At 41.4% G+C, this 20553-nt stretch overlaps 3 protein-coding genes across 4 annotated transcripts; all 3 read right to left on the bottom strand.

Moving 5' to 3' along the window:
* Positions 1–6408: 6408 nt before the first annotated feature.
* LOC126561233 (trifunctional nucleotide phosphoesterase protein YfkN) lies at positions 6409–8556 on the bottom strand. The gene is made up of 6 exons (XM_050217181.1): positions 8283–8556; positions 7945–8210; positions 7764–7886; positions 6737–7669; positions 6580–6675; positions 6409–6501 (listed from the first exon to the last, which is right to left on the bottom strand). The coding sequence occupies exons 1-6, from the start codon at positions 8545–8547 to the stop codon at positions 6421–6423; spliced, it is 1764 nt and encodes a 587-aa protein (XP_050073138.1). The 5' UTR covers positions 8548–8556; the 3' UTR covers positions 6409–6420.
* A 3128-nt stretch (positions 8557–11684) lies between these two features.
* Positions 11685–13946, bottom strand: LOC126561234 (N6-adenosine-methyltransferase MT-A70-like protein). Of its 2 annotated transcripts, none has more exons than XM_050217182.1 (3): positions 13708–13946; positions 11882–13499; positions 11685–11808 (listed from the first exon to the last, which is right to left on the bottom strand). In XM_050217182.1, exons 1-3 carry the CDS (start codon positions 13931–13933, stop codon positions 11694–11696), a joined length of 1959 nt encoding a protein of 652 aa, XP_050073139.1. In that variant the 5' UTR covers positions 13934–13946; the 3' UTR covers positions 11685–11693. The 2 variants fall into 2 exon arrangements, with proteins under 2 accessions (XP_050073139.1, XP_050073140.1); XM_050217183.1 differs by having other exon boundaries at positions 13756–13946.
* A 2990-nt stretch (positions 13947–16936) lies between these two features.
* On the bottom strand, positions 16937–20384 carry LOC126561232 (activin receptor type-1). Its single transcript, XM_050217180.1, has 9 exons — positions 20323–20384; positions 19419–19530; positions 18714–19024; positions 18430–18653; positions 18156–18370; positions 17866–18088; positions 17617–17804; positions 17177–17402; positions 16937–17103 (listed from the first exon to the last, which is right to left on the bottom strand). The coding sequence occupies exons 1-9, from the start codon at positions 20375–20377 to the stop codon at positions 16951–16953; spliced, it is 1707 nt and encodes a 568-aa protein (XP_050073137.1). The 5' UTR covers positions 20378–20384; the 3' UTR covers positions 16937–16950.
* Between the last annotated feature and the right edge of the window lie 169 nt (positions 20385–20553).

Genomic DNA, 20553 nt, shown 5'->3' with positions numbered 1-20553 from the left:
TTGAGCTTGCGCAACTTTTTGCTGAACACCCCGACCCGATACGACCGCTCCCCGCTGAGTTATTCCGGAAAAACTGGTTTTCCGGGAATAACTCAGCGGGGAGCGGTCGGATCGGGTCGGGGTGTTCAGCAAAAAGTTGCGCAAGCTCAAGACGCATCCAACGATATGCCGGGCATAAGAATCGGACAAAAACTCAGCGAAAACTGGTTTTTCGGGAATAACTCTGCGGGGAGCGGTCGGATCGGGCCGGGGTGTTCAGCAAAAAGTTGCGCAAGCTCAAGACGCATCCAACGATATACCGGGCATAAGAATTGGACAAAACCTAAGGAAGTTATCGCCGATTTTCCACGGAAATGCTGTCCCGCCAGCAGCATTCCCGTGGAAAATCGGCGATAACTTCCTGAGTTTTTGTCCGATTCTTATGCCCGGCATATCGTTGGATGCGTCTTGAGCTTGCGCAACTTTTTGCTGAACACCCCGACCCGATCCGACCGCTCCCCGCTGAGCTATTCCCGAAAAACCAGTTTTCGCTGGAATGCTGCTGGCGGGACAGCATTCCCGTGGAAAATCGGCGATAACTTCCTGAGTTTTTGTCCGATTCTTATGTCCGGCATATCGTTGACTGCGTCTTGAGCTTGCGCAACTTTTTGCTGAATACCCGACCCGATCCGACCGCCTCGCGCTGAGTTATTCAGGAAAAACTGGTTTTCCGGGAATAACTCAGCGGGGAGCGGTCGGATTGGATCGGGGTGATCAGCAAAAAGTTGCGCAAGCTCAAGACGCATCCAACGATATGCCGGGCATAAGAATCGGCCAAAAACTCAGGAAGTTATCGCCGATTTTCCACGGGAATGCTGCTGGCGGGACAGCATTCCCGTGGAAAATCGGCGATAACTTCCTGAGTTTTTGTCCGATTCTTATGCCCGGCATATCGTTGGATGCGTCTTGAGCTTGCGCAACTTTTTGCTGAACACCCCGACCCGATCCGACCGCTTCCCGCTGAGTTATCCCCGAAAAACCAGTTTTCGCTGGAATGCTGCTGGCGGGACAGCATTCCCGTGGAAAATCGGCGATAACTTCCTGAGTTTTTGTCCGATTCTTATGTCCGGCATATCGTTGGATGCGTCTTGAGCTTGCGCAACTTTTTGCTGAACACCCCGACCCGGTCATACCGCTCCCCGCTGAGTTATTCCGGAAAAACTGGTTTTCCAGGAATAACTCAGCGAGGGAGAGCTCGCGCAACTTTCTGCTGAACTTCCCGACCCAATCAGACCGCCTCCCGCTGAGTTATTCCGGAAAAACTGGTTTTCCCGAAGTTATCGCCGATTCAAATTTGTGAAAAGTTTCAAAATTTTGAAACTTTTCAAAATTTTGAAACTAAAAATTTTTCCATTCAAAATTTTGAAAGGCCTGGGAATGACCCCTCGGACACATATGCCGAAGATACTGGCCTTGTGTCCCTTTGAATACCCTTTGAACACCCCTAAACGATGGTGGGAGGGGTTGGGAAGGGGGTGGAAAGGGGCTGGAAAGGCCTGGGAATGACCCCTCGGACACATATGCCGAAGGTACTGGCCGCGTATCCCTTTGAACACCCTTTGAATACCCCTATACGATGGTGGAAGGGGGTGGGAAGGGGGTGGGAAGTCCTGCGAAGGACCCCAAGGACACATATGCCGAAGGTACTAGCCGTGTATCCCTTTGAACACCCTTTTAACACCCCTAAACGATGGTGGGAGGGGTTGAGAAGGGGGTGGGAAGGGGGTGGAAAGGCCTGGGAATGACCCCACAGACACATATGCCGAAGGTACTGGCCGTGTATCCCTTTAAACACCCTTTGAACACCCCTATACGATGGTGGAAGGGGGTGGGAAGGTTGTGGGAAGGGGGTGGTAAGGGGAAGGGAAGGCCTGCGAATGACCCCACGGACACATATGTCGAAGGTACTGGCCTTGCATCCCTTTGAACACCCTTTGAACACCTCTAAACGATGGTGGAAGGGGGTGGGAAGGGGGTGGGAAGGCCTGGGAATGACCCCACAGACACATATGCCGAAGGTACTGGCCTTGTATCCCTTTGAATACCCTTTGAACACCCCTAAACAATGGTGCGAGGAGTAGGGAAGGGGGTGGGATGGCTTGAGAATGACCCCACAGACGTATATGCCGAAGGTACTGGCCTTGTTTCCCTTTGAACACCCTTTGAACACCCCTAAACGATGCTGGGAGGGGTTGGGAAGGGGGTGGGAAGGCCTGGGAATGACCCCTCGGACACATATGCCGAAGATACTGGCCTTGTATCCCTTTGAATACCCTTTGAACACCCCTATACGATGGTGGAAGGGGGTGGGAAGGGGGTGGGATGGCCTGAGAATGACCCCACGGACACATATGCCGAAGGTACTGGCCTTGTATCCCTTTGAACACCCTTTGAACACCCCTAAACGATGGTGGGAGTGGTTTGGAAGGGGGTGGGAAGGCCTGGGAATGACCCCTCGGACACATATGCCGAAGATACTGGCCTCGTATCCCTTTGAATACCCTTTGAACACCCCTAAACGATGGTGGGAGTGGTTGGGAAGGGGGTGGGATGGTCTGGGAATGATCCCACAGACACATATGCCGAAGGTACTGGCCTTGCATCCCTTTGAATACCCTTTGAACACCCCTAAACGATGGTGGGAGGGGGTGGGAAGGGGGTGGGATGGCTTGGGAATGACTCCGCGGACACATATGCCGAAGGTATTGGCCTTGTATCCCTTTGAATACCCTTTGAACACCCCTAAACGATGGTGGGAGGGGTTGGGAAGGGGGTGGGAGGGCCTGGGAATGACCCCTCGGACACATATGACGAAGGTATTGGCCTTGTATCCCTTTGAATACCCTTTGAACACCCCTAAACGATGGTGGAAGGGGGTGGGAAGGGGGTGGGATGGCCTGGGAATGACCCCTCGGACACATATGCCGAAGGTACTGGCCTTGTATCCCTTTGAATACCCTTTGAACACCCCTAAACGATGGTGGAAGGGGGTGGGAAGGGGGTGGGAAGGCCTGGGAATGACCCCACAGACACATATGCCGAAGGTACTGGCCTTATATCCCTTTAAACACCCTTTGAACACCTTTCAACGATGCTGGGAGGCGGTGGGAAGGAGGTGGGAAGGCCTGGGAATGACCCCACGGATACATATGACGAAGGTACTGGCCAAGTATCACTTTGAACACCCTTTGAACACCCCTAAACGATGGTGGGAGGGGGTGGGAAGGGGGTGGGAAGGGGGTGGGAAGGCCTGGGAATGACCCCACGGACTCTTATGCCGAAGGTACTGGCCTTATATCCCTTTGAACACCTTTTGAACACCCCTAAACGTTGCTGGGAGGGGGTTGGAAGGGAGCGGGAAGGCCTGGGAATGACCCCACGGACACATATGACGAAGGTACTGGCCTTGTAACCCTTTGAACACCCTTTGAACACCCCTATACGATGGTGGAAGGGGGTGGGAAGGGGGTGGGAAGGCCTGGGAATGATCCCACGGGCACATATGACGAAGGTACTGGCCTTGTAACCCTTTGAACACCCTTTGAACACCCCTAAACGATGGTGGAAGGGGGTGGAAAGGGGGTGGGATGGCCTGGGAATGACCCCACGGATACATATGCCGAAGGTACTGGCCTTTTATCCCTTTAAACACCCTTTGAACACTCCTAAACGATGTTGGGAGGGGGTGGGAAGGGGTTGGGAAGGGGGTGGGAAGGCCTGGGAATGACCCCTCGGACACATATGCCGAAGGTACTGGCCTTGCATCCCTTTGAACACCCTTTGAACACCCCTAAACGATGGTGGAAGGGGGTGGGATGGCCTGGGAATGACTCCACGGACACATATGCCGAAGGTTCTGGCCGTGTATCCCTTTGAACACCCTTTGAACACCCCTAAACGATGGTGGGAGGGGGTGGGAAGGGGGTGGGAAGGCCTGGGAATGACCCCACGGACACATATGCCGAAGGTACTGGCTTTGTATCCCTTTGAATACCCTTTGAACACCCCTATACGATGGTGGAAGGGGGTGGGAAGGGGGTGGGATGGCCTGGGAATGACCCCACAGACACATATGCCGAAGGTACTGGCCTTGTATCCCTTTGAATACCCTTTGAACACCCCTAAACGATGGTGGAAGGGGGTGGGAAGGGCGTGAGAAGGCCTGGGAATGACCCCACGGACACATATGCCGAAGGTATTGGCCTTGTATCCCTTTGAATACCCTTTGAACACCCCTAAACGATGGTGGGAGGGGTTGGGAAGGGGGTGGGATGGTCTGGGAATGACCCCTCGGACACATATGCCGAAGGTACTGGCCTTGTATCCCTTTGAATACCCTTTGAACACCCCTAAACGATGGTGGAAGGGGGTGGGAAGGGGGTGGGAAGGCCTGGGAATGACCCCACAGACACATATGCCGAAGGTACTGGCCTTATATCCCTTTAAACACCCTTTGAACACCTTTCAACGATGGTGGGAGGCGGTGGGAAGGAGGTGGGAAGGCCTGGGAATGACCCCACGGATACATATGACGAAGGTACTGGCCATGTATCCCTTTGAATACCCTTTGAACACCCCTAAACGATGGTGGGAGGGGGTGGGAAGGGGGTGGGAAGGCCTGGGAATGACCCTACGGACTCTTATGCCGAAGGTACTGGCCTTATATCCCTTTGAACACCCTTTGAACACCCCTAAACGTTGCTGGGAGGGGGTTGGAAGGGAGCGGGAAGGCCTGGGAATGACCCCACGGACACATATGCCGAAGGTACTGGCCTTGTAACCCTTTGAACACCCTTTGAACACCCCTATACGATGGTGGAAGGGGGTGGGAAGGGGGTGGGAAGGCCTGGGAATGACCCCACGGGCACATATGACGAAGGTACTGGCCTTGTAACCCTTTGAACACCCTTTGAACACCCCTAAACGATGGTGGAAGGGGGTGGGAAGGGGGTGGGATGGCCTGGGAATGACCCCACGGATACATATGCCGAAGGTACTGGCCTTTTATCCCTTTAAACACCCTTTGAACACTCCTAAACGATGGTGGGAGGGGTTGGGAAGGGGTTGGGAAGGGGGTGGAAGGCCTGGGAATGACCCCTCGGACACATATGCCGAAGGTACTGGCCTTGCATCACTTTGAACACCCTTTGAACACCCCTAAACGATGGTGGAAGGGGGTGGGAAGAGGGTGGGATGGCCTGGGAATGACTCCACGGACACATATGCCGAAGGTTCTGGCCGTGTATCCCTTTGAACACCCTTTGAACACCCCTAAACGATGGTGGGAGGGGGTGGGAAGGGGGTGGGAAGGCCTGGGAATGACCCCACGGACACATATGCCGAAGGTACTGGCTTTGTATCCCTTTGAATACCCTTTGAACACCCCTATACGATGGTGGAAGGGGGTGGGAAGGGGGTGGGATGGCCTGGGAATGACCCCACAGACACATATGCCGAAGGTACTGGCCTTGTATCCCTTTGAATACCCTTTGAACACCCCTAAACGATGGTGGAAGGGGGTGGGAAGGGCGTGAGAAGGCCTGGGAATGACCCCACGGACACATATGCCGAAGGTATTGGCCTTGTATCCCTTTGAATACCCTTTGAACACCCCTAAACGATGGTGGGAGGGGTTGGGAAGGGGGTGGGATGGTCTGGGAATGATCCCACAGACACATATGCCGAAGGTACTGGCCTTGTATCCCTTTGAATACCCTTTGAACACCCCTAAACGATGGTGGGAGGGGGTGGGAAGACCTGGGAATGACCCCACGGACAAATATGCCGAAGGTACTGGCCTTGTATCCCTTTGAACACCTCTAAACCCCGAAAAATAAAGTGGCTACGTTTTTTTCTTCAATAGTTTTTTATTTATTAGGCCAAACGAAGGGACCTTCGAAGTAATCCCCTTACGATGCAATGCACCTTTTTAAACTCTTCTACAACTCATCGAAGCAGGTGGAAAACGCGGATGCTGGGATGTCCTTTAGTTCCGCCGTCGCTGCGGCTTCTATCTCCTCGATAGTGCCAAGGTGGTGTCCCCGAAGCGGTTGTTTTAGCTGGTTGAACAGCCTGAAGTCGGCTGGTCTGGCAAATAGGGCGAATACGGCGGTTGCGGAACAATATGGGTGTCAATTGTTGCGAATAACTCCCTCAAAATAGACCGCATTATCGTGGTGCAAAAACCAACTTTTTTTTTCCACAAATATGGCCGCTTTCGCCGGATGGAAAATCCGAAAGGTCTTTACTATATCTGTTGGTTTACCAGTTTACAACAAAAATAATAACTTTACAAACGATCAACATGCTTTTCATTCACTTATCAGCTCAACTATTGTGTTATATTAAAATATCCCGACATACACGACTAATAGTACAAACCTACGGGGTAAGTTCGTCGGTCTCCTTAATAACATAGTTTTTTTCTATAGTTTCTCGTCTTAAAATCATCTCTCGAATGTGCTGTAGAAAAAAAAGAGAAAAAGAACCGCTCGATAAAACCACTTCCATCAACTCATAGACAAACAGTTCTTATCATACATCTTCATTTTGAATGGCAATAATCCTGCGTTGAATTGCTGGTGCAAGCTGGCAGCTGCTTTGTTCCAAATCATCCAGCGAAGCCCGACGTAAAAGCTATCAACCAACGAAAAAATCTGATTAATCTTTGCTATGTTGATCCATGTAAGCTTATTACTTTGCCGCGATTATTACAAATATGTTCCATTTTTGGCATCGTTACAGAAGACTTTCTTCTGATTGGGGTCGGGCCATCCAGCTCCATGTTTTCAAGCATTTGTACCATGCTATGCCGTCGGGACAGAGTTACGAGCGATTGACGATGTTTAGTATGATGGATTTTTCCTAAACGAACATCAATTGCCTTGAAATGATTCTGTACTGCCAATCCAAGCTCTGGAGCGGCATCGTCGGCCATAAGTACTTGACATCCTTTGAACATAGTATACCCATCACAACCTCCATATATATAGCTTTTAATACATAGTGAATATGTTTGTTCCAAATTCAACCATTCATCACCGACACGCACTAGTTTCGGTTCCACCCTGTTACCTGGACTTTTCGTTGGGTCAAACACAAATGACATTCCGGCTATCTGTGGAAACCTTCCTTCCAGTTTTGGGTACGTTGATACCGAATTTTCGAGTGCTGCATGCAAAATTTTTCCGGAAACTTCTAACACAATCAATGGATCTTGCATCGGTATTATGTTAATCAAGTCATGCATGGTAAATGGCCCAGCTGGATGAATTTGATCGGAACGAAAAGTGCCAGAATTAATGATCACACAATCAGCTCCGGTGGCTGCTAATGCAACATCGCAAATCCAATTTCCAAGATTGGTCTCAGAGGTACGAATAGCAGAAAATCTTCCATCCAATTCTACAGTAAAAGTTCCAAGCACTTCACCCAATTTCGATTCTATTGTATCTGCATATTTTTTTAATTCTTCTTTTAGCGTGGCATCCTCGGAATATTTTGTAGAATCAACATCGATTTTCTCCACTTTTATATTGATTTTACCATTTTGATTACGATTTAAGTTTATGTCAATCTTCGAAAATTGCCTAAAATCAGTTCCTGATTTAATGACATATGTATCTTCCGTCTGTGAATTGAAAAATGGAAGAAAATTATGTTAGGTTTACTAGTATTTTTACTATAACAAATCACATCACAACCACAGACAAATGCATACATACATTTAATACTTCATACACATGATCATGTCCACCTAATATAAGATCTATGTGACCGCTGTGTTTGGCCAACTCGATATCGTTAGGTGTTCGCATGTGTGTTAAAGCTATAATAACATCACAACTCTGCGAGAAAATATGTTTTTAAGTTTTACTGTTTATTGGTAAATAAAAATATGATTACCTGATGATGTAGCTCATCTGCTAGCTGGTTTCCAGCTTTAATAAAATCAATATAAGTTACTTCATTTGGATCAATCGTCGGAAGCGTATCTAGCCACTCTTTTTCTACTAAACCAATCAGACCTATTTTAACTTCATTATGATTAATAATGTGAGTAATTTTACCACCACCTAAAGGTCGTCCAGTTTCATTATCCACTACGTTAGACATTAACCAGGGAAAATTAGTCTTTTCAACCCATTCTTGTAGAACGTCTAATCCGTGATCTGTAAGGATAATAATTTTAACTCAGAATAAAACATTCCGGGATCCTTTCATTCATATTCTTCACTGCTTACCAAAGTCATGATTCCCAAATACTGCACAATGAGTTCCGATAGCATTGAGTACAGGAACCATCTGTTCTCCTTTTGTAAAGGTGCTAAGCATGCTTGGTGAAAATGCATCACCACTAAATAGGATTAGAGGATTTAGATGATTAAACGATTTGACCGCCATGCAAAACCGTGCAGCTCCACCAATTGGTTCAGATTTGCTGTTTGTATCGATGTTATACACGTCATTGTAATGTATGATAGTAAATTTATCCACAGCTCCGGTCATCCTACTGTTACCACGTTACCAATTTCCTGGCAAAGTTCTGGAGAATGTCGGTGTATTCTTCTGCAGTTTCGAAATAGTTCGCTTTCCGCTTGATGCCTAAACAATTTTGAAAATGAGTAAACAAAAATATTAAAATTTGGCACTGTGAAGCCCATATGCCACGGACAATATTAAACTGTTAAAATCGATGTGCAACTAGCAAAAAATATCAAGATTGAGATTGCGAAAATTTCAACAAGCTCAAGAAGCTTCCAATTTTCCTTTAGAATTCTCTTGTGGTCCGCGTCCTTGAAGTTGAATGTAACATCGTATGCTGAAATTGTTTTATTAACTAACGTGCACATGCCTATCTTATGATCATAATTTACAGAACTAATCAAATGATGAATTACACATGAAACTAATAGTGATTTTTCTTTAAAAAAAGGGGTGGTATTTATCATACAATCTTCAACATATCATATAATCAACAAATCTAAATGAAAAAAGAAGTTTATAAGAAAGATGTTTTTTATCGACTGTTGTTATTAAACGTTAACTAGTAGAATCATGAATATGAATATAATATCATGAATTTTGCACGTTTAAAGTCTAAACATGACAAGGATTATGTGGATTAATGTGTAGAATGTTACGAGAAATAAAAATTCCTGTTCATCTCATTTTGCAATTCAGTTTTCAATGTACTAGTCACCTTAATGCAGTTTTTGATGTACTAATAGTCATTTCCAATTTTGTTACAACAAATGTTTGCTCAATAAATTCATAAAACATAAGTTGCATGAGTGTCTTCAATAGCCTAAGCAAAAAAATGGAATTATGTTAGGATTCTATACGCAAACTAAAATGCTTCATATTGCGAATAACAATAATGCTACATATTGCAAAATAATAACAAAAATATTTCATGTTGAGAATAACATAAAAATATATCATTTAGTTGGTACGACAATAAACATAATTCACGTTATCGTTTAAAGAACGAGAAGTTAACAAAGACAACTCCACATAGTTTCTCCATCTCATACAAATGACCTTGTCCTTGAGTTCAACAGTCGTGGGTTTTTTCTGTTTTTTCCCACTTTAAACCCTTTCCAACCAATACGTAATTCCAACCAAGTAGTCGCTTAATCGAAAAATCTCAAATCAATGCGGAAAGCAATAAGCGAACGCATTAACACCAAGTTCGGTACCAAGGATTATTCTGATGATTGTTTCTCGTGGAAAATAAACGTAACAGTGCATCTCATTCGCACAATAGAGGTTGCTAAAGGCATGTAAAAGAGAGCAAATGATCATATGAGAGAGACTCTCTAAAGGTGAGAGTGTCACCCAAATTTGGGTGACATGGTATTGAACGTGTTAAGCGAACCCAAATATATGTAAAACTACAAAATAAGTTTATTCCAATAAAAAAATTCTACTACTACTACTTGAGTTCAACAGTTATGAGAAAGGGTCAATAATGTATTTGTGAAGTGACGACACAATTTTGTATCTGAGCATTTGCTTTACATATGAAAAGATTCATATATCTGATTTTAATATAAACACCACGGTTCTATCTATTTTTGGTCACAACATTTCGCACCATTATTGAACACACCACTAATGTATCTTACAAAAGCTTGGTTTCTTACGAAGTTATACATCAATTGATGCTGACAAAAGGAACATCAGCTAGGTACACAATTGTTAAGATAATTACCAATAAACTACGAGATTGAATGAAATGAATTCCCAAATGATTCACAACAGCGTTTACGCAGGCGTTCAATGTAAACTGGTGTTTTCGCTCTCCACTCATTACACTAACACAATAGAACACAGCATATCCGGACGGCAACATGCTCTAATATACACACATGACGCTTCGTAACATATTTACTGAGTATCGGATCAATGCTTCAAACCGTACAGCTTAAAAATTCTGTTTGTTAAATTTAAATTCCTTCGTAGAACGAACTCATAAAATAATATACATAAACCTTCATGCAGGTTATAGCTTTTATAAAAATTCTGCCAATTAAGGCACTTTTAAGGTAAATCGGCAGTGACAAAATCCCTAATAGTGGTTATTAATGCAATATTGTGAATAAGGAATTTCTGCAAGTATATGAAGCTTATTAAGAAATACATAATTTGCATGATTTTCTATTTTCTTTCCAATGTGATTATGATTTATGTTCCGACTGAGATTATTGCTAGAGTGTGTATTACCGACTATTATATTCGTACGAATTATGTTGATGTTGTTGGTGTTGGTGTTGAAAATGTGTTGATTCACTAACTTTGTACGTATTGTAATACAGCTCGAAAATCAGTATACAGTTAAACATAAATTTAGCTTTAGCTAACACACCCCCTTTGGCTTAGAGAGAACATTACTGAATACTTTTTACTGTTCACATGAGAAAAAAAACATTTCCACTGGTTTTTGTCAACCAATCACTTTCATTGTTCGAAATAAGACTTTTTTGTCATTCTCTCGCGACTCAAAGCGTATTCATGGCGGAACTATATTTTCTGTAGACGAAGAACATCCATTTATGAATTACCTACTTTATACAAGAACCATAGCAAAATTAAAATATCACAGAATAAAACGTTCACATAGCCTTTACTAAAACGTAAACGAAATTTTAATTAGACTACTGATTGTGTACAACATATTGCTCTTTTGATAAATGCCTTACTGAAGTTCAATCATATTTAACATAAATACAGAAAGCAATCACTGTAGAAATTTGTTATTTCATTATAAAACCCACGATTCCAACCTGCGAAACGAAACGAAACGCAAACCAATTTGTCAAAATTTTCCTTATCAACTGAACTGCAGCTCGAAAAACGGAACCATCCATAGCAAACAATTCAGAAAATTTGAGCGCATGCTCATTACAAAACTCGTGAATATCGTATATTTTATGACATATTAACACAAGCCAGCAATTATTGAAGTGTCGTATTATTTTCGATAAAGAATAGGAATAACAGATTCGGATGCTAGCATTACGCGGGCGACACAATAGCGACAAATGTATTGTTCTATTTTAAAAATGAGCTTGTCTTTCAAGTTTTATTTTTTTAGCAAAATCTTTTTAGATGAGATATTATAAGTTACATGTCGATAGTACAGTTCATAATCAGGGATTTTTTCCGGGAGTCATACAGTTACCATCGGGATATCGTTTCTGAAACGAATTTATCAATTCAGGATCCACTAAACGTATTCCATCCAACTGGTTGCCAAGGGTAATCCTAAACATTCGAAAATTAAACGAAGGTGAGATTTAAATATCGATTTGTATTAACATTCAGTTTTTTTTCTCACCAATTGGGTTGTACATTGTGCGGTCGACCAAATAGCTCTATCTTTCGTGTGCCAGGGCTCAGCCGTTCAATGATCCCGTAAATTTCATCTGGCTTGTGGCTTGTGGCCCTTACCTCCGCTACAATTACATCGCAGTCAAGTCCGCGATTCAAATTTGGAGGATTACCTTTCATACCCACCAAGCAATGTTCTTTACCGTGATTTAGCCAATGACCGGTACGTCCTGTTCGTATTATGCGTTGCAATTGATTAGTTTTAACCCATATTAATTCGTCCACACGTTCATAGCCCCATAGCTTTAAACATTCACGTCCCAACTCCATTGCGCGTCCAGTGACCCAAAGAAAAATTAATCCATCATCCTGTAGCGCCGGAACCCCTAGCTGTCGCATTTCATCATCTGACATCGTACCGTAAGGCAACTCCATGTGGATATCCCACGGAGGATCAGCCATTACTACAGCAAATTTACCCAATACCGTCATATCGAGAAACCGCAAGTCACATTGGATCCATTGAGGTGGATATAATGTAGCACAAGCATCAGTAGTATGTCGTTTTTGTCCAGCAACGCGTTCGTCAGCTGGTTCAAGTTTGGCTGGAATAGTATTCTGAGTTTGACCCACATAAGTATCAACCTCGTAGTGAACATATTTACATGTATCCATATGAAAGCAAGTGTTCAGAAAACTGCAATCCCCCAATGTTTCATCAGTGTGGGTCTGAATAATTTTTTTAAAATGTAGCTTATTGCACTGATATTTTGTCTTTTTGACTTGGATTTCCGTAATTGCTTCACTAGTTGCTGTGTTCGATGAAATTACTTCATGTTTCATTTCGTTTGCTACAGATGAATCAGCTTGGCAGGGCTCATCATCCTTAGCGATAATAACGTCATATTCGTTTTTGCATTCGCTTTTCTCTTCATTGTTTATATTAATGCTAGCCTTTTTATCATTCCCTTCCCTTGTTTCAGGAGCGGCCTCCGATGATCGCATACATTCGATACGTGTTCCATGAGGGCAAAACTCCATCACTTGTGCACCCCCCTGCGACTTAAACTTTTCAGCTAAAGAACGTTCTTTGGCCGTAGGCTTAGACAGCAGTTCTAAAATTTCTTCACCTACTTTTTTGCTTTGTTTTTCCCTTGTGGAAGGTAAGGACAGCAGAGACATAATGTCAGACGCCTGACAAGAAAGCGATGCATCTACAGCGTTACCTTTTCTTCCTTCGTCCTTTATACTAGTTACATTAGCCCGAGCCGCTTTGCCACCTCCACCGGTTTTATCTTCTATCGTACATTCCGCTTTTCTCTTTGTTGCATTAACAGGCACAACTGGAACATGATTCATAGCCATTTCGTCATACAGCGCTTGTAAATTTATATGTTCAGCTGAAATCACTTCATAACCCACACTTCCTCCAATACTGACTTCCTTAATGTTGATTAGTTTTTGTCCAGCCAGCTTATGAAGGTAGTACGCAACGGAATCCCGCATTATAGTTTTCTGTACGTGTTTTTCCACACGTTCCGCAATCTGAGCGGAGTTTGTCGGCAGTATTAAACTTTGATCGGCCAGAACTTGCACCAGATATTTCTCCACTTCTGCGTCGATGTCTGTTCAGAAAAGATAAAGAACCACACTTTGAACAAAAGATGTACTTATGGCCATAAACAAGGACCCAAAATAAAGATTGTCATGGAAATGTGCATAGCTAAAAATCTACAGTGTCGACTGCTTCAAACCAGACCATAAATGAGTACACATTAATAAAATCGCACAATATTGCAATCCGGTCTGTATGACAAAAGAAATTCGCTTTACCCGCACTTCCAGTTTGATCCTGCTTGATAGTAGTCAGAAGAAGTTTACCCTTATCCTCCGTCAAGCTATTGCTCGATTCGATTTTAATTACTCCAACAACGGCTCCCGAACCGCTTGAACTATTGCTTCCAAGTAAATCTTGTCTTTCTTTTTTCCGTTTTTCTAATTTCTCGCGCAAACTATTACGCTTCACCTTCACGGCTTGTATTTCCTCCCAGGAAGACATATTCTCGTGAATTTTATTTGGAATCACTTATTCCAGTGAATGTGTCTTATTTCAAAGTTTGTTTTAGTTAATCAAACAAAGCTTGTTAATCTATCTTAAAACAATACCACGAAAACAAGCTTTATACGAAGATGTAAATCTACAGTAGGTCATGTGCTGTTCATGTGAATTGACAAATTATTTTATTATTATTTTGACAAAATCAAGATAATTGCAGACCAAGGTTTATTGAATACCCCCATGCTAATGACAAAATCGATATAAATAATATTAAATAATATAAATAAAATATAATATAATAATATAAATAATAATTAATGAGGGCTATGGCCCATCTCCATCATTCCTTCTTAATCGCATGGTTTTCCGAACATATATTTTTTTTGTTTGAACATTCCGTTTAAATCAGATTTTGTCATCTGTCAATTCCCGTATAAAATTTTGACCTGACTATGCGAAAAAATTACAACCATGGAGGGCCTGTGTCATGCCTAACTTGGGTATGTGATCATTAAAATAAAGGTTAATTGGAGCAGTAATTCTCCGTTGTCATACAAATAAAGTAATGGATTCTTTTCTAAATCGTTGTGTGTTCGTCTTCGATTGGTATATTCTAGCGGGAAAGGTACTATTTTTATAGTGTTCTATGTGGTTATTGAACGAGAAATTTTTCACTGGCGTTTTTCTGTCAAAACGGCTTTGACAGATAAATGCCGGTGTGAAAATCCGAATTCGACATGCTCAACTCGGATTTCGTTTTGGCCATGCTTTTTTCTTTCAATCAAGGGGAGACTGTTTACATTGTTGTAGTGTTATTTTGCTTCGCTTCCTTAACCTGATTTAGTTGTGCATTTTCATAAGTTTTATCAAAGATCAAATTTTGACCAGACCATGCGAAAAAATTACAACCATGGAGGGCCTGTGTCATGCCTAACTTGGGTATGTGATCATTAAAATAAAGGTTAATTGGAGCAGTAATTCTCCGTTGTCATACAAATAAAGTAATGGATTCTTTTCTAAATCGTTGTGTGTTCGTCTTCGATTGGTATATTCTAGCGGAAAAGGTACTATTTTTATAGTGTTCTATGTGGTTATTGAACGAGAAATTTTTCACTGGCGTTTTTCTGTCAAAACGGCTTTGACAGATAAATGCCGGTGTGAAAATCCGAATTCGACATGCTCAATTCGGATTTCGTTTTGGCCATGCTTTTTTCTTTCAATCAAGGGGAGACTGTTAACTTTGTTGTAGTGTTATTTTTCTTCGCTTCCTTAACCTGATTTAGTTGTGCATTTTCATAAGTTTTATCAAAGATGACGTATTTTAGCTTGGGGAGCTTTATTAGCTATTCAACCAAAAAGAAAGCAGCGATCAAAATGGGCTAAAACATGTATTTGAAAAGGAACTTCCTATCGCATACCAATATGATGGCAGAGCTGAGACTGGAGCCAACAGATTGGTTAAATTTTGCAAGAAAAGATAAGGATTCATACTTGTGGCTTTTGGAGTAGGATCTTGAGTTATTACACGAGTGGCAGGCATTTATCTGTCTAACGCCCAGTTTGATAGAAAAAAAAGCCAGAGGCGAAAGTTGAAAAAATCCGCGTGTAATAATCCCTTTAGTGTTATTAACTGCTTTGTATGTTATTAGTATTTTCATTTTATTAGCTATATTATTCTTTAACAATAAACATGAACATAAAGAGCACTTAGCTTTGTATTCCCTTCATGGCACGATGGCAATTAATAAACTTCTTTTTTGGCCTGGCCACAGCGAATTTCAGCGCGTACGTGGTGTTAAGGGCGAAAGTTTTTTTTTAAATAATCTAGTTTTTATTGCGACATTTTGTAAAATTGAAAATGTATTGTACAGTAATATTCTTTAAATTTTCGTTCTTTTAAGTTCACTAAAAAATAACTACTTATGCTTGTACTTCTAAGACTTCACCATATATAATGAGTTATGCAACTTCATGCATGCATTACACAAGGCATCCAGAGAATTATTGACGGTAGTCGGAACATTTTCGACTCCGTTCCGATTTTTTTTGTCGCTCTCCCGTGTTTTTTTGACAACGTTACGAGATTTTTTACAGTTTCCCAAAATTATTTTGTTCTATTCCTTTCGTTTTTTTACGGTTCTCCATACATTTTTGATAGTATAATTTTTTAAAAATTGTTTTACAGTTTTTAATACCTATCAAATTGTTTCTAAAAAATTGTTATAGACGTTAAATTAAAAGGCGTGACTTTGTCCGTAGCAAAAACATGTTTGTTTAAACGTATGAAACAATATAGAAATACTACATGTATTTATTCATTATTTTCTTCAACATCATTTTCCTCTATCTCTTAAAGTTTTTGTTTTATTGTAAAAATATTATAGATGTTTTTATATTTACCTCTTTGAAAAATAAATGTAAGCACTTAAAAGACTGTGGACCGAAAACTAAAAAAAATCGGAACTCTTCCAACAAAACCTTGGGACCGTGTCAAAACTATTCAGGGAAGCGTCAAAAGAATATGGGAATAGGACAAAGGGGCGGCCCGGTTGTGTATGCGACAGCGGCGCCGGACTTTAAACGGCAGGACCGGGGTTTAAATCCCATCCGGACCGTACCCCCGTAGTGAGGACTGACCAACCAACTACGAGATATCGGCAGTCTAGTAAACCATTTCGATGGCCGGCATGACCTTAGAGTTCGTTAAGCCAAGAAGAAGAAGAAGGTCAAAAATAAAGAAGAAAGTGTCAGAAAACATTAGGACGAAAACAAAAAAATACATGGAAAACCATCACTAATCGCAGCGACGCCCTGTATGATAAGCAATGCATTATGAATCTAAAATGATAATTGAATATGCAGCTATTACTTTCACTGCAGAGCGAAATATTATGAATAAACAATAACAACACGCGTATTTCAGAGCCCTACAAACGTAATTAACTCAAATAATATCCAAACACTCGTATTTGTCCTACCATTATCATACATTGAAAATCTTATGACATATTGCTTCGTTATGCTATTACTTCACCATCGGGATTAATTTTGATAGTTTCGTCACAGCTAGCCAATTTCAGCAGAGTTTTCTTAATCCTTAATGCTGGTAATCGTACGTTTGGGTTCATATGCCAGCATTCGCGCATCAGCTTGGACATACTTGCGAGAAACTATATAAATGTGTTTTTGTTAAAATTGTATGGGACGAAATAGTAAGACAAAAACCTTGTACGGCATACTCACCGGATCAGAAGTCCAACGGTTCTGCACGGACGGCCTGTAGTTATCTACGCAAACCACTTTGCGCATTTCCTCGAAGCTGGGATCAGATGACACATAATCAAAATATGGAACTTTGTACTCTTCGGCAATGCCACAAGAGATGGTACGTCGGCAAACTTCCCAAAAAATCAACCCAATAGCGTAAATATCAGCTTTCCTTAACGCGTCGAAACAATCCATTGTAATACTAGAACAGAATTAAAGAATAGAAAGGTATTTTAATAACTCCAAAACGTTCAGATCAATATGGTCATGGCTATTCTGTTCAATATACTCTTTACTCCATAGCGAATATATCTCCATATTTTTGAATATTAAATATATTCAAAAATACCTAAATAATATCCATAAGCAATGTAAAGATAATTTTGGACAGTACACTTTTCGGAACACAATCATACCTTTCGTCGAGTACCTCAGGGGCCATATATCGTTTTGTACCGACACGCGCTGTGTTACCTATATCAATTTTATTAGTAGTTTGACTGTGCATTACGGCTAATCCAAAATCAGCAATAACGCACGATCCATTTGCTCGAATCAAAATATTTTTTGTTTTTAAATCACGATGTGCGATGGCAGGCTTGCCCTAGAATTTAATTATAATTAATATCAAACCAACCCAATCGTAGATGAGAAGCTTTGTCTACCTCAGTTCCAAATATCTCAGTATGTAAGTGCACCATTCCGTTGGCAATCGAAAGGCAAATAGTGATCATTTGATGTGTCGTAATTGCAGTACGATTCAAATAATCATACAGAGATCCTTGCGGATAGTAGTGAGTAATGAGCCACAATTGAGTGCAAGAGTTTCTAGAAGTCATGTCCGAGCCAACATAACCCAAAATGTTTTCGTGGCGTAACAAAACCGTTCTAAAAGGAAACAAGAAAGACTTCATAAATTTTCTTCTCATTCTTGATTACCCTACAACTAACATACCCGTATATCTCTGTTTCACGTTTCCACGAATCTTCATCGCGACTGAAGAAAATTTTCACTGCGACACTTTCGCCGTGCCAGATGCCACGCCAAACTTCGCCATACCGACCACGACCAATACATTCGCAAAGAGACACTTGCTTAGCAAGAGTACGTTGTATAAGTAGAGGTAGTCCACTGCCAGAACCAGAAGTGACGGAGTGTTGCAAATATTCCTACGATTTCGAGCAAAATTTTAGCAGCTCAAGTAATGAACAATCGTTATCAAACATACTCGCAAGGTGCTATCTCCAGCGCTGGTAGCTCGCAACACATCATCGTTAGCGTAATATGTTTCCGGATCATATTTTGTTCGGCAAGCGTCCATTCGTTTTTTATGGGCTCGACGCATGCAATAAATAGCAGTAGCAGCGAGAAGTACAACCGTCCCAAATGGCACAAGAATTGCTGCAGCCATTTTCAATACGAATGGATCTGTCACTGGGACTGTATTTGTAACTGTTAAGATCGTAGACAGATTATTTTAGGATCATTTGTAAGTAAAACTGCAAACTTTACCTTTAATCGGGGGCAACTCGGGAAAAGAACCATTATTACAATAATCTCCCATGCAACATTCAATATTATACATTCCTGTACTGGAAATATGGCGCTTCTTAGGTCCACCAACATTGCCAACACTTGTTTTTTGATTTTGACTGCAATACAAAGGCAGCTGTTCATGTTCAGTAGTGCATCCTCGTTGCACATTTTCATTTCCTTCAGGATCGCGCGTCCGCGACTTCCAACATTGAATAGCATTTTGGCAGTAGTGTGCATGAATCTCCGTATCAGCACAATCTGGTGGTTCGCAGGAATAACATTTGTATCTAAAATCAAATTAAACTGTTTTACTTTTCTGTGGTACAGGATTAATAATACAAAAACACAAAAACGTATAATTGAAATGTTATAAAACATAACTCGAACAAACAACTTACTAATAATTCGTTTGTAACAACGAAAATAAAACATTACAGGAACATAAATTGCTTGTGTGTTGAGCCCTGTTACCTTCGTTCCATCCGCTTTTTTGACTTCGAATGTCTTCTATTGTTGAACAACAATCCAACGAATATGCACATAATGTGAATTCCAAAGGTAAATACAATGCGTGTCAGAGATACTATGTTTATGTGAGTTTAAGGCATTATTTAGCGCATTTAGCGCTAGTGAACTGTTAATTCATTTCAGTAGTAATTTGGGATGTATATTTTTTATTACCTGGGATGAGCCAAAACAGCATTCTGAATAGGTAGGTTATGACTACCAAGGGAAGGATCCAGTGCCATGTCATTATCTTCCATATCATCCAGCAGTTTATTTTCTAGGTCTCCTAGAAAAATGTAAACAAATTTGATTCAAAATAACAAAATGAGAGCCATTGAAAAAATTTATCATATCTATGAAATATGAAATTAAGAGTGTTTAGCTTTTTTATACAAATGAGTTGCAAAAGTACAGAATGAAGCAAATGTTTTATATCCAGTTTTGGACCAGAATTTAAACCAAACCCCTAACCCAGGTGGTAGCGGATTTATATGCCAGCTTAGCTCAACCGCAAACGGATCGTCTGAAGCAGTGATGTCTCTATAACATTCCACAGGAACATAACCCAGGTGGTAGCGGATTTATATGCCAGCTTAGCTCAACCGCAAACGGATCGTCTGAAGCAGTGATGTCTCTATAACATTCCACAGGATCATAAGGCATAGGGGTTCTTTTCTTTATTATTCTGTAGGACTATTGTGTTGAAAAGTAGATATTGCTATAGTTTTTCACTGTTAGTTCCGATGTGTCATTTGTAAATGATATTGCCTCTTAACTGTATAATAGGCACCATTGCTATTTGAAAAATGTTATGAATAAAGCGATTGTATCTAACAATCTCTACACATCTATATCACACAAACACAAAAGTAACAAAGTTATCCACCACACTCACTCTTTCTCTTTTTCTCCACAATGATTGCGATCTCTTTTTTCTCGGTCACTCTAAGATTCTCGCAACGGCGTACATCCATTAAAATATACTAGGCACATTTACAACAAATTTTGTAATTCTAGTTACAGCGTTACCTTGTGGTTTAAAGATTGTACTTTAGATTTTGCGTTTTTTATCTCTTACCTCTGCAAATTTCCAATGCTAACACGGAGATCATAAACAGTCGACCCAACACCATTTTGCTTTTTTTTCTTCGTAGTTATGTAGCTTTCTTCTTCTTCCGCCCAAAAACTCAAAATTGAGTTTATATAGCCGTGTTAAATACTAAATAGTTACTTGCTATGTAATCGAATCTTGCTCTTGGAAAAGCCATCAATCAATTGGTATTTTACTATTTGATAATTCATTAATTTA

This window comes from Anopheles maculipalpis, chromosome 3RL (assembly GCF_943734695.1).
Source record: "Anopheles maculipalpis chromosome 3RL, idAnoMacuDA_375_x, whole genome shotgun sequence".
NCBI classification, from domain to species: Eukaryota; Metazoa; Arthropoda; class Insecta; order Diptera; family Culicidae; genus Anopheles; species Anopheles maculipalpis.
This window is presented reverse-complemented; position numbering and strand designations above follow the sequence as displayed.

Coding starts and splice junctions, on each gene's coding strand:
- LOC126561233 (XM_050217181.1), bottom strand. CDS start 8,547: ATGACCGGAGCTGTGGATAAATTTACTATCATACATTACAATGACGTG. Junction 8,211..8,282: donor ATTTGGGAATCATGACTTTG/GTAAGCAGTGAA, acceptor TTATCCTTACAG/ATCACGGATTAGACGTTCTA. Junction 7,670..7,763: donor ATGTGTATGAAGTATTAAAT/GTATGTATGCAT, acceptor TTCAATTCACAG/ACGGAAGATACATATGTCAT.
- LOC126561234 (XM_050217182.1), bottom strand. CDS start 13,933: ATGTCTTCCTGGGAGGAAATACAAGCCGTGAAGGTGAAGCGTAATAGT. Junction 13,500..13,707: donor GGATCAAACTGGAAGTGCGG/GTAAAGCGAATT, acceptor TTTTCTGAACAG/ACATCGACGCAGAAGTGGAG. Junction 11,809..11,881: donor CACAATGTACAACCCAATTG/GTGAGAAAAAAA, acceptor TCGAATGTTTAG/GATTACCCTTGGCAACCAGT.
- LOC126561232 (XM_050217180.1), bottom strand. CDS start 20,377: ATGGTGTTGGGTCGACTGTTTATGATCTCCGTGTTAGCATTGGAAATT. Junction 19,531..20,322: donor AGCATTGGAAATTTGCAGAG/GTAAGAGATAAA, acceptor ACATTTTTCTAG/GAGACCTAGAAAATAAACTG. Junction 17,403..17,616: donor CCTGAGGTACTCGACGAAAG/GTATGATTGTGT, acceptor ATTCTGTTCTAG/TATTACAATGGATTGTTTCG.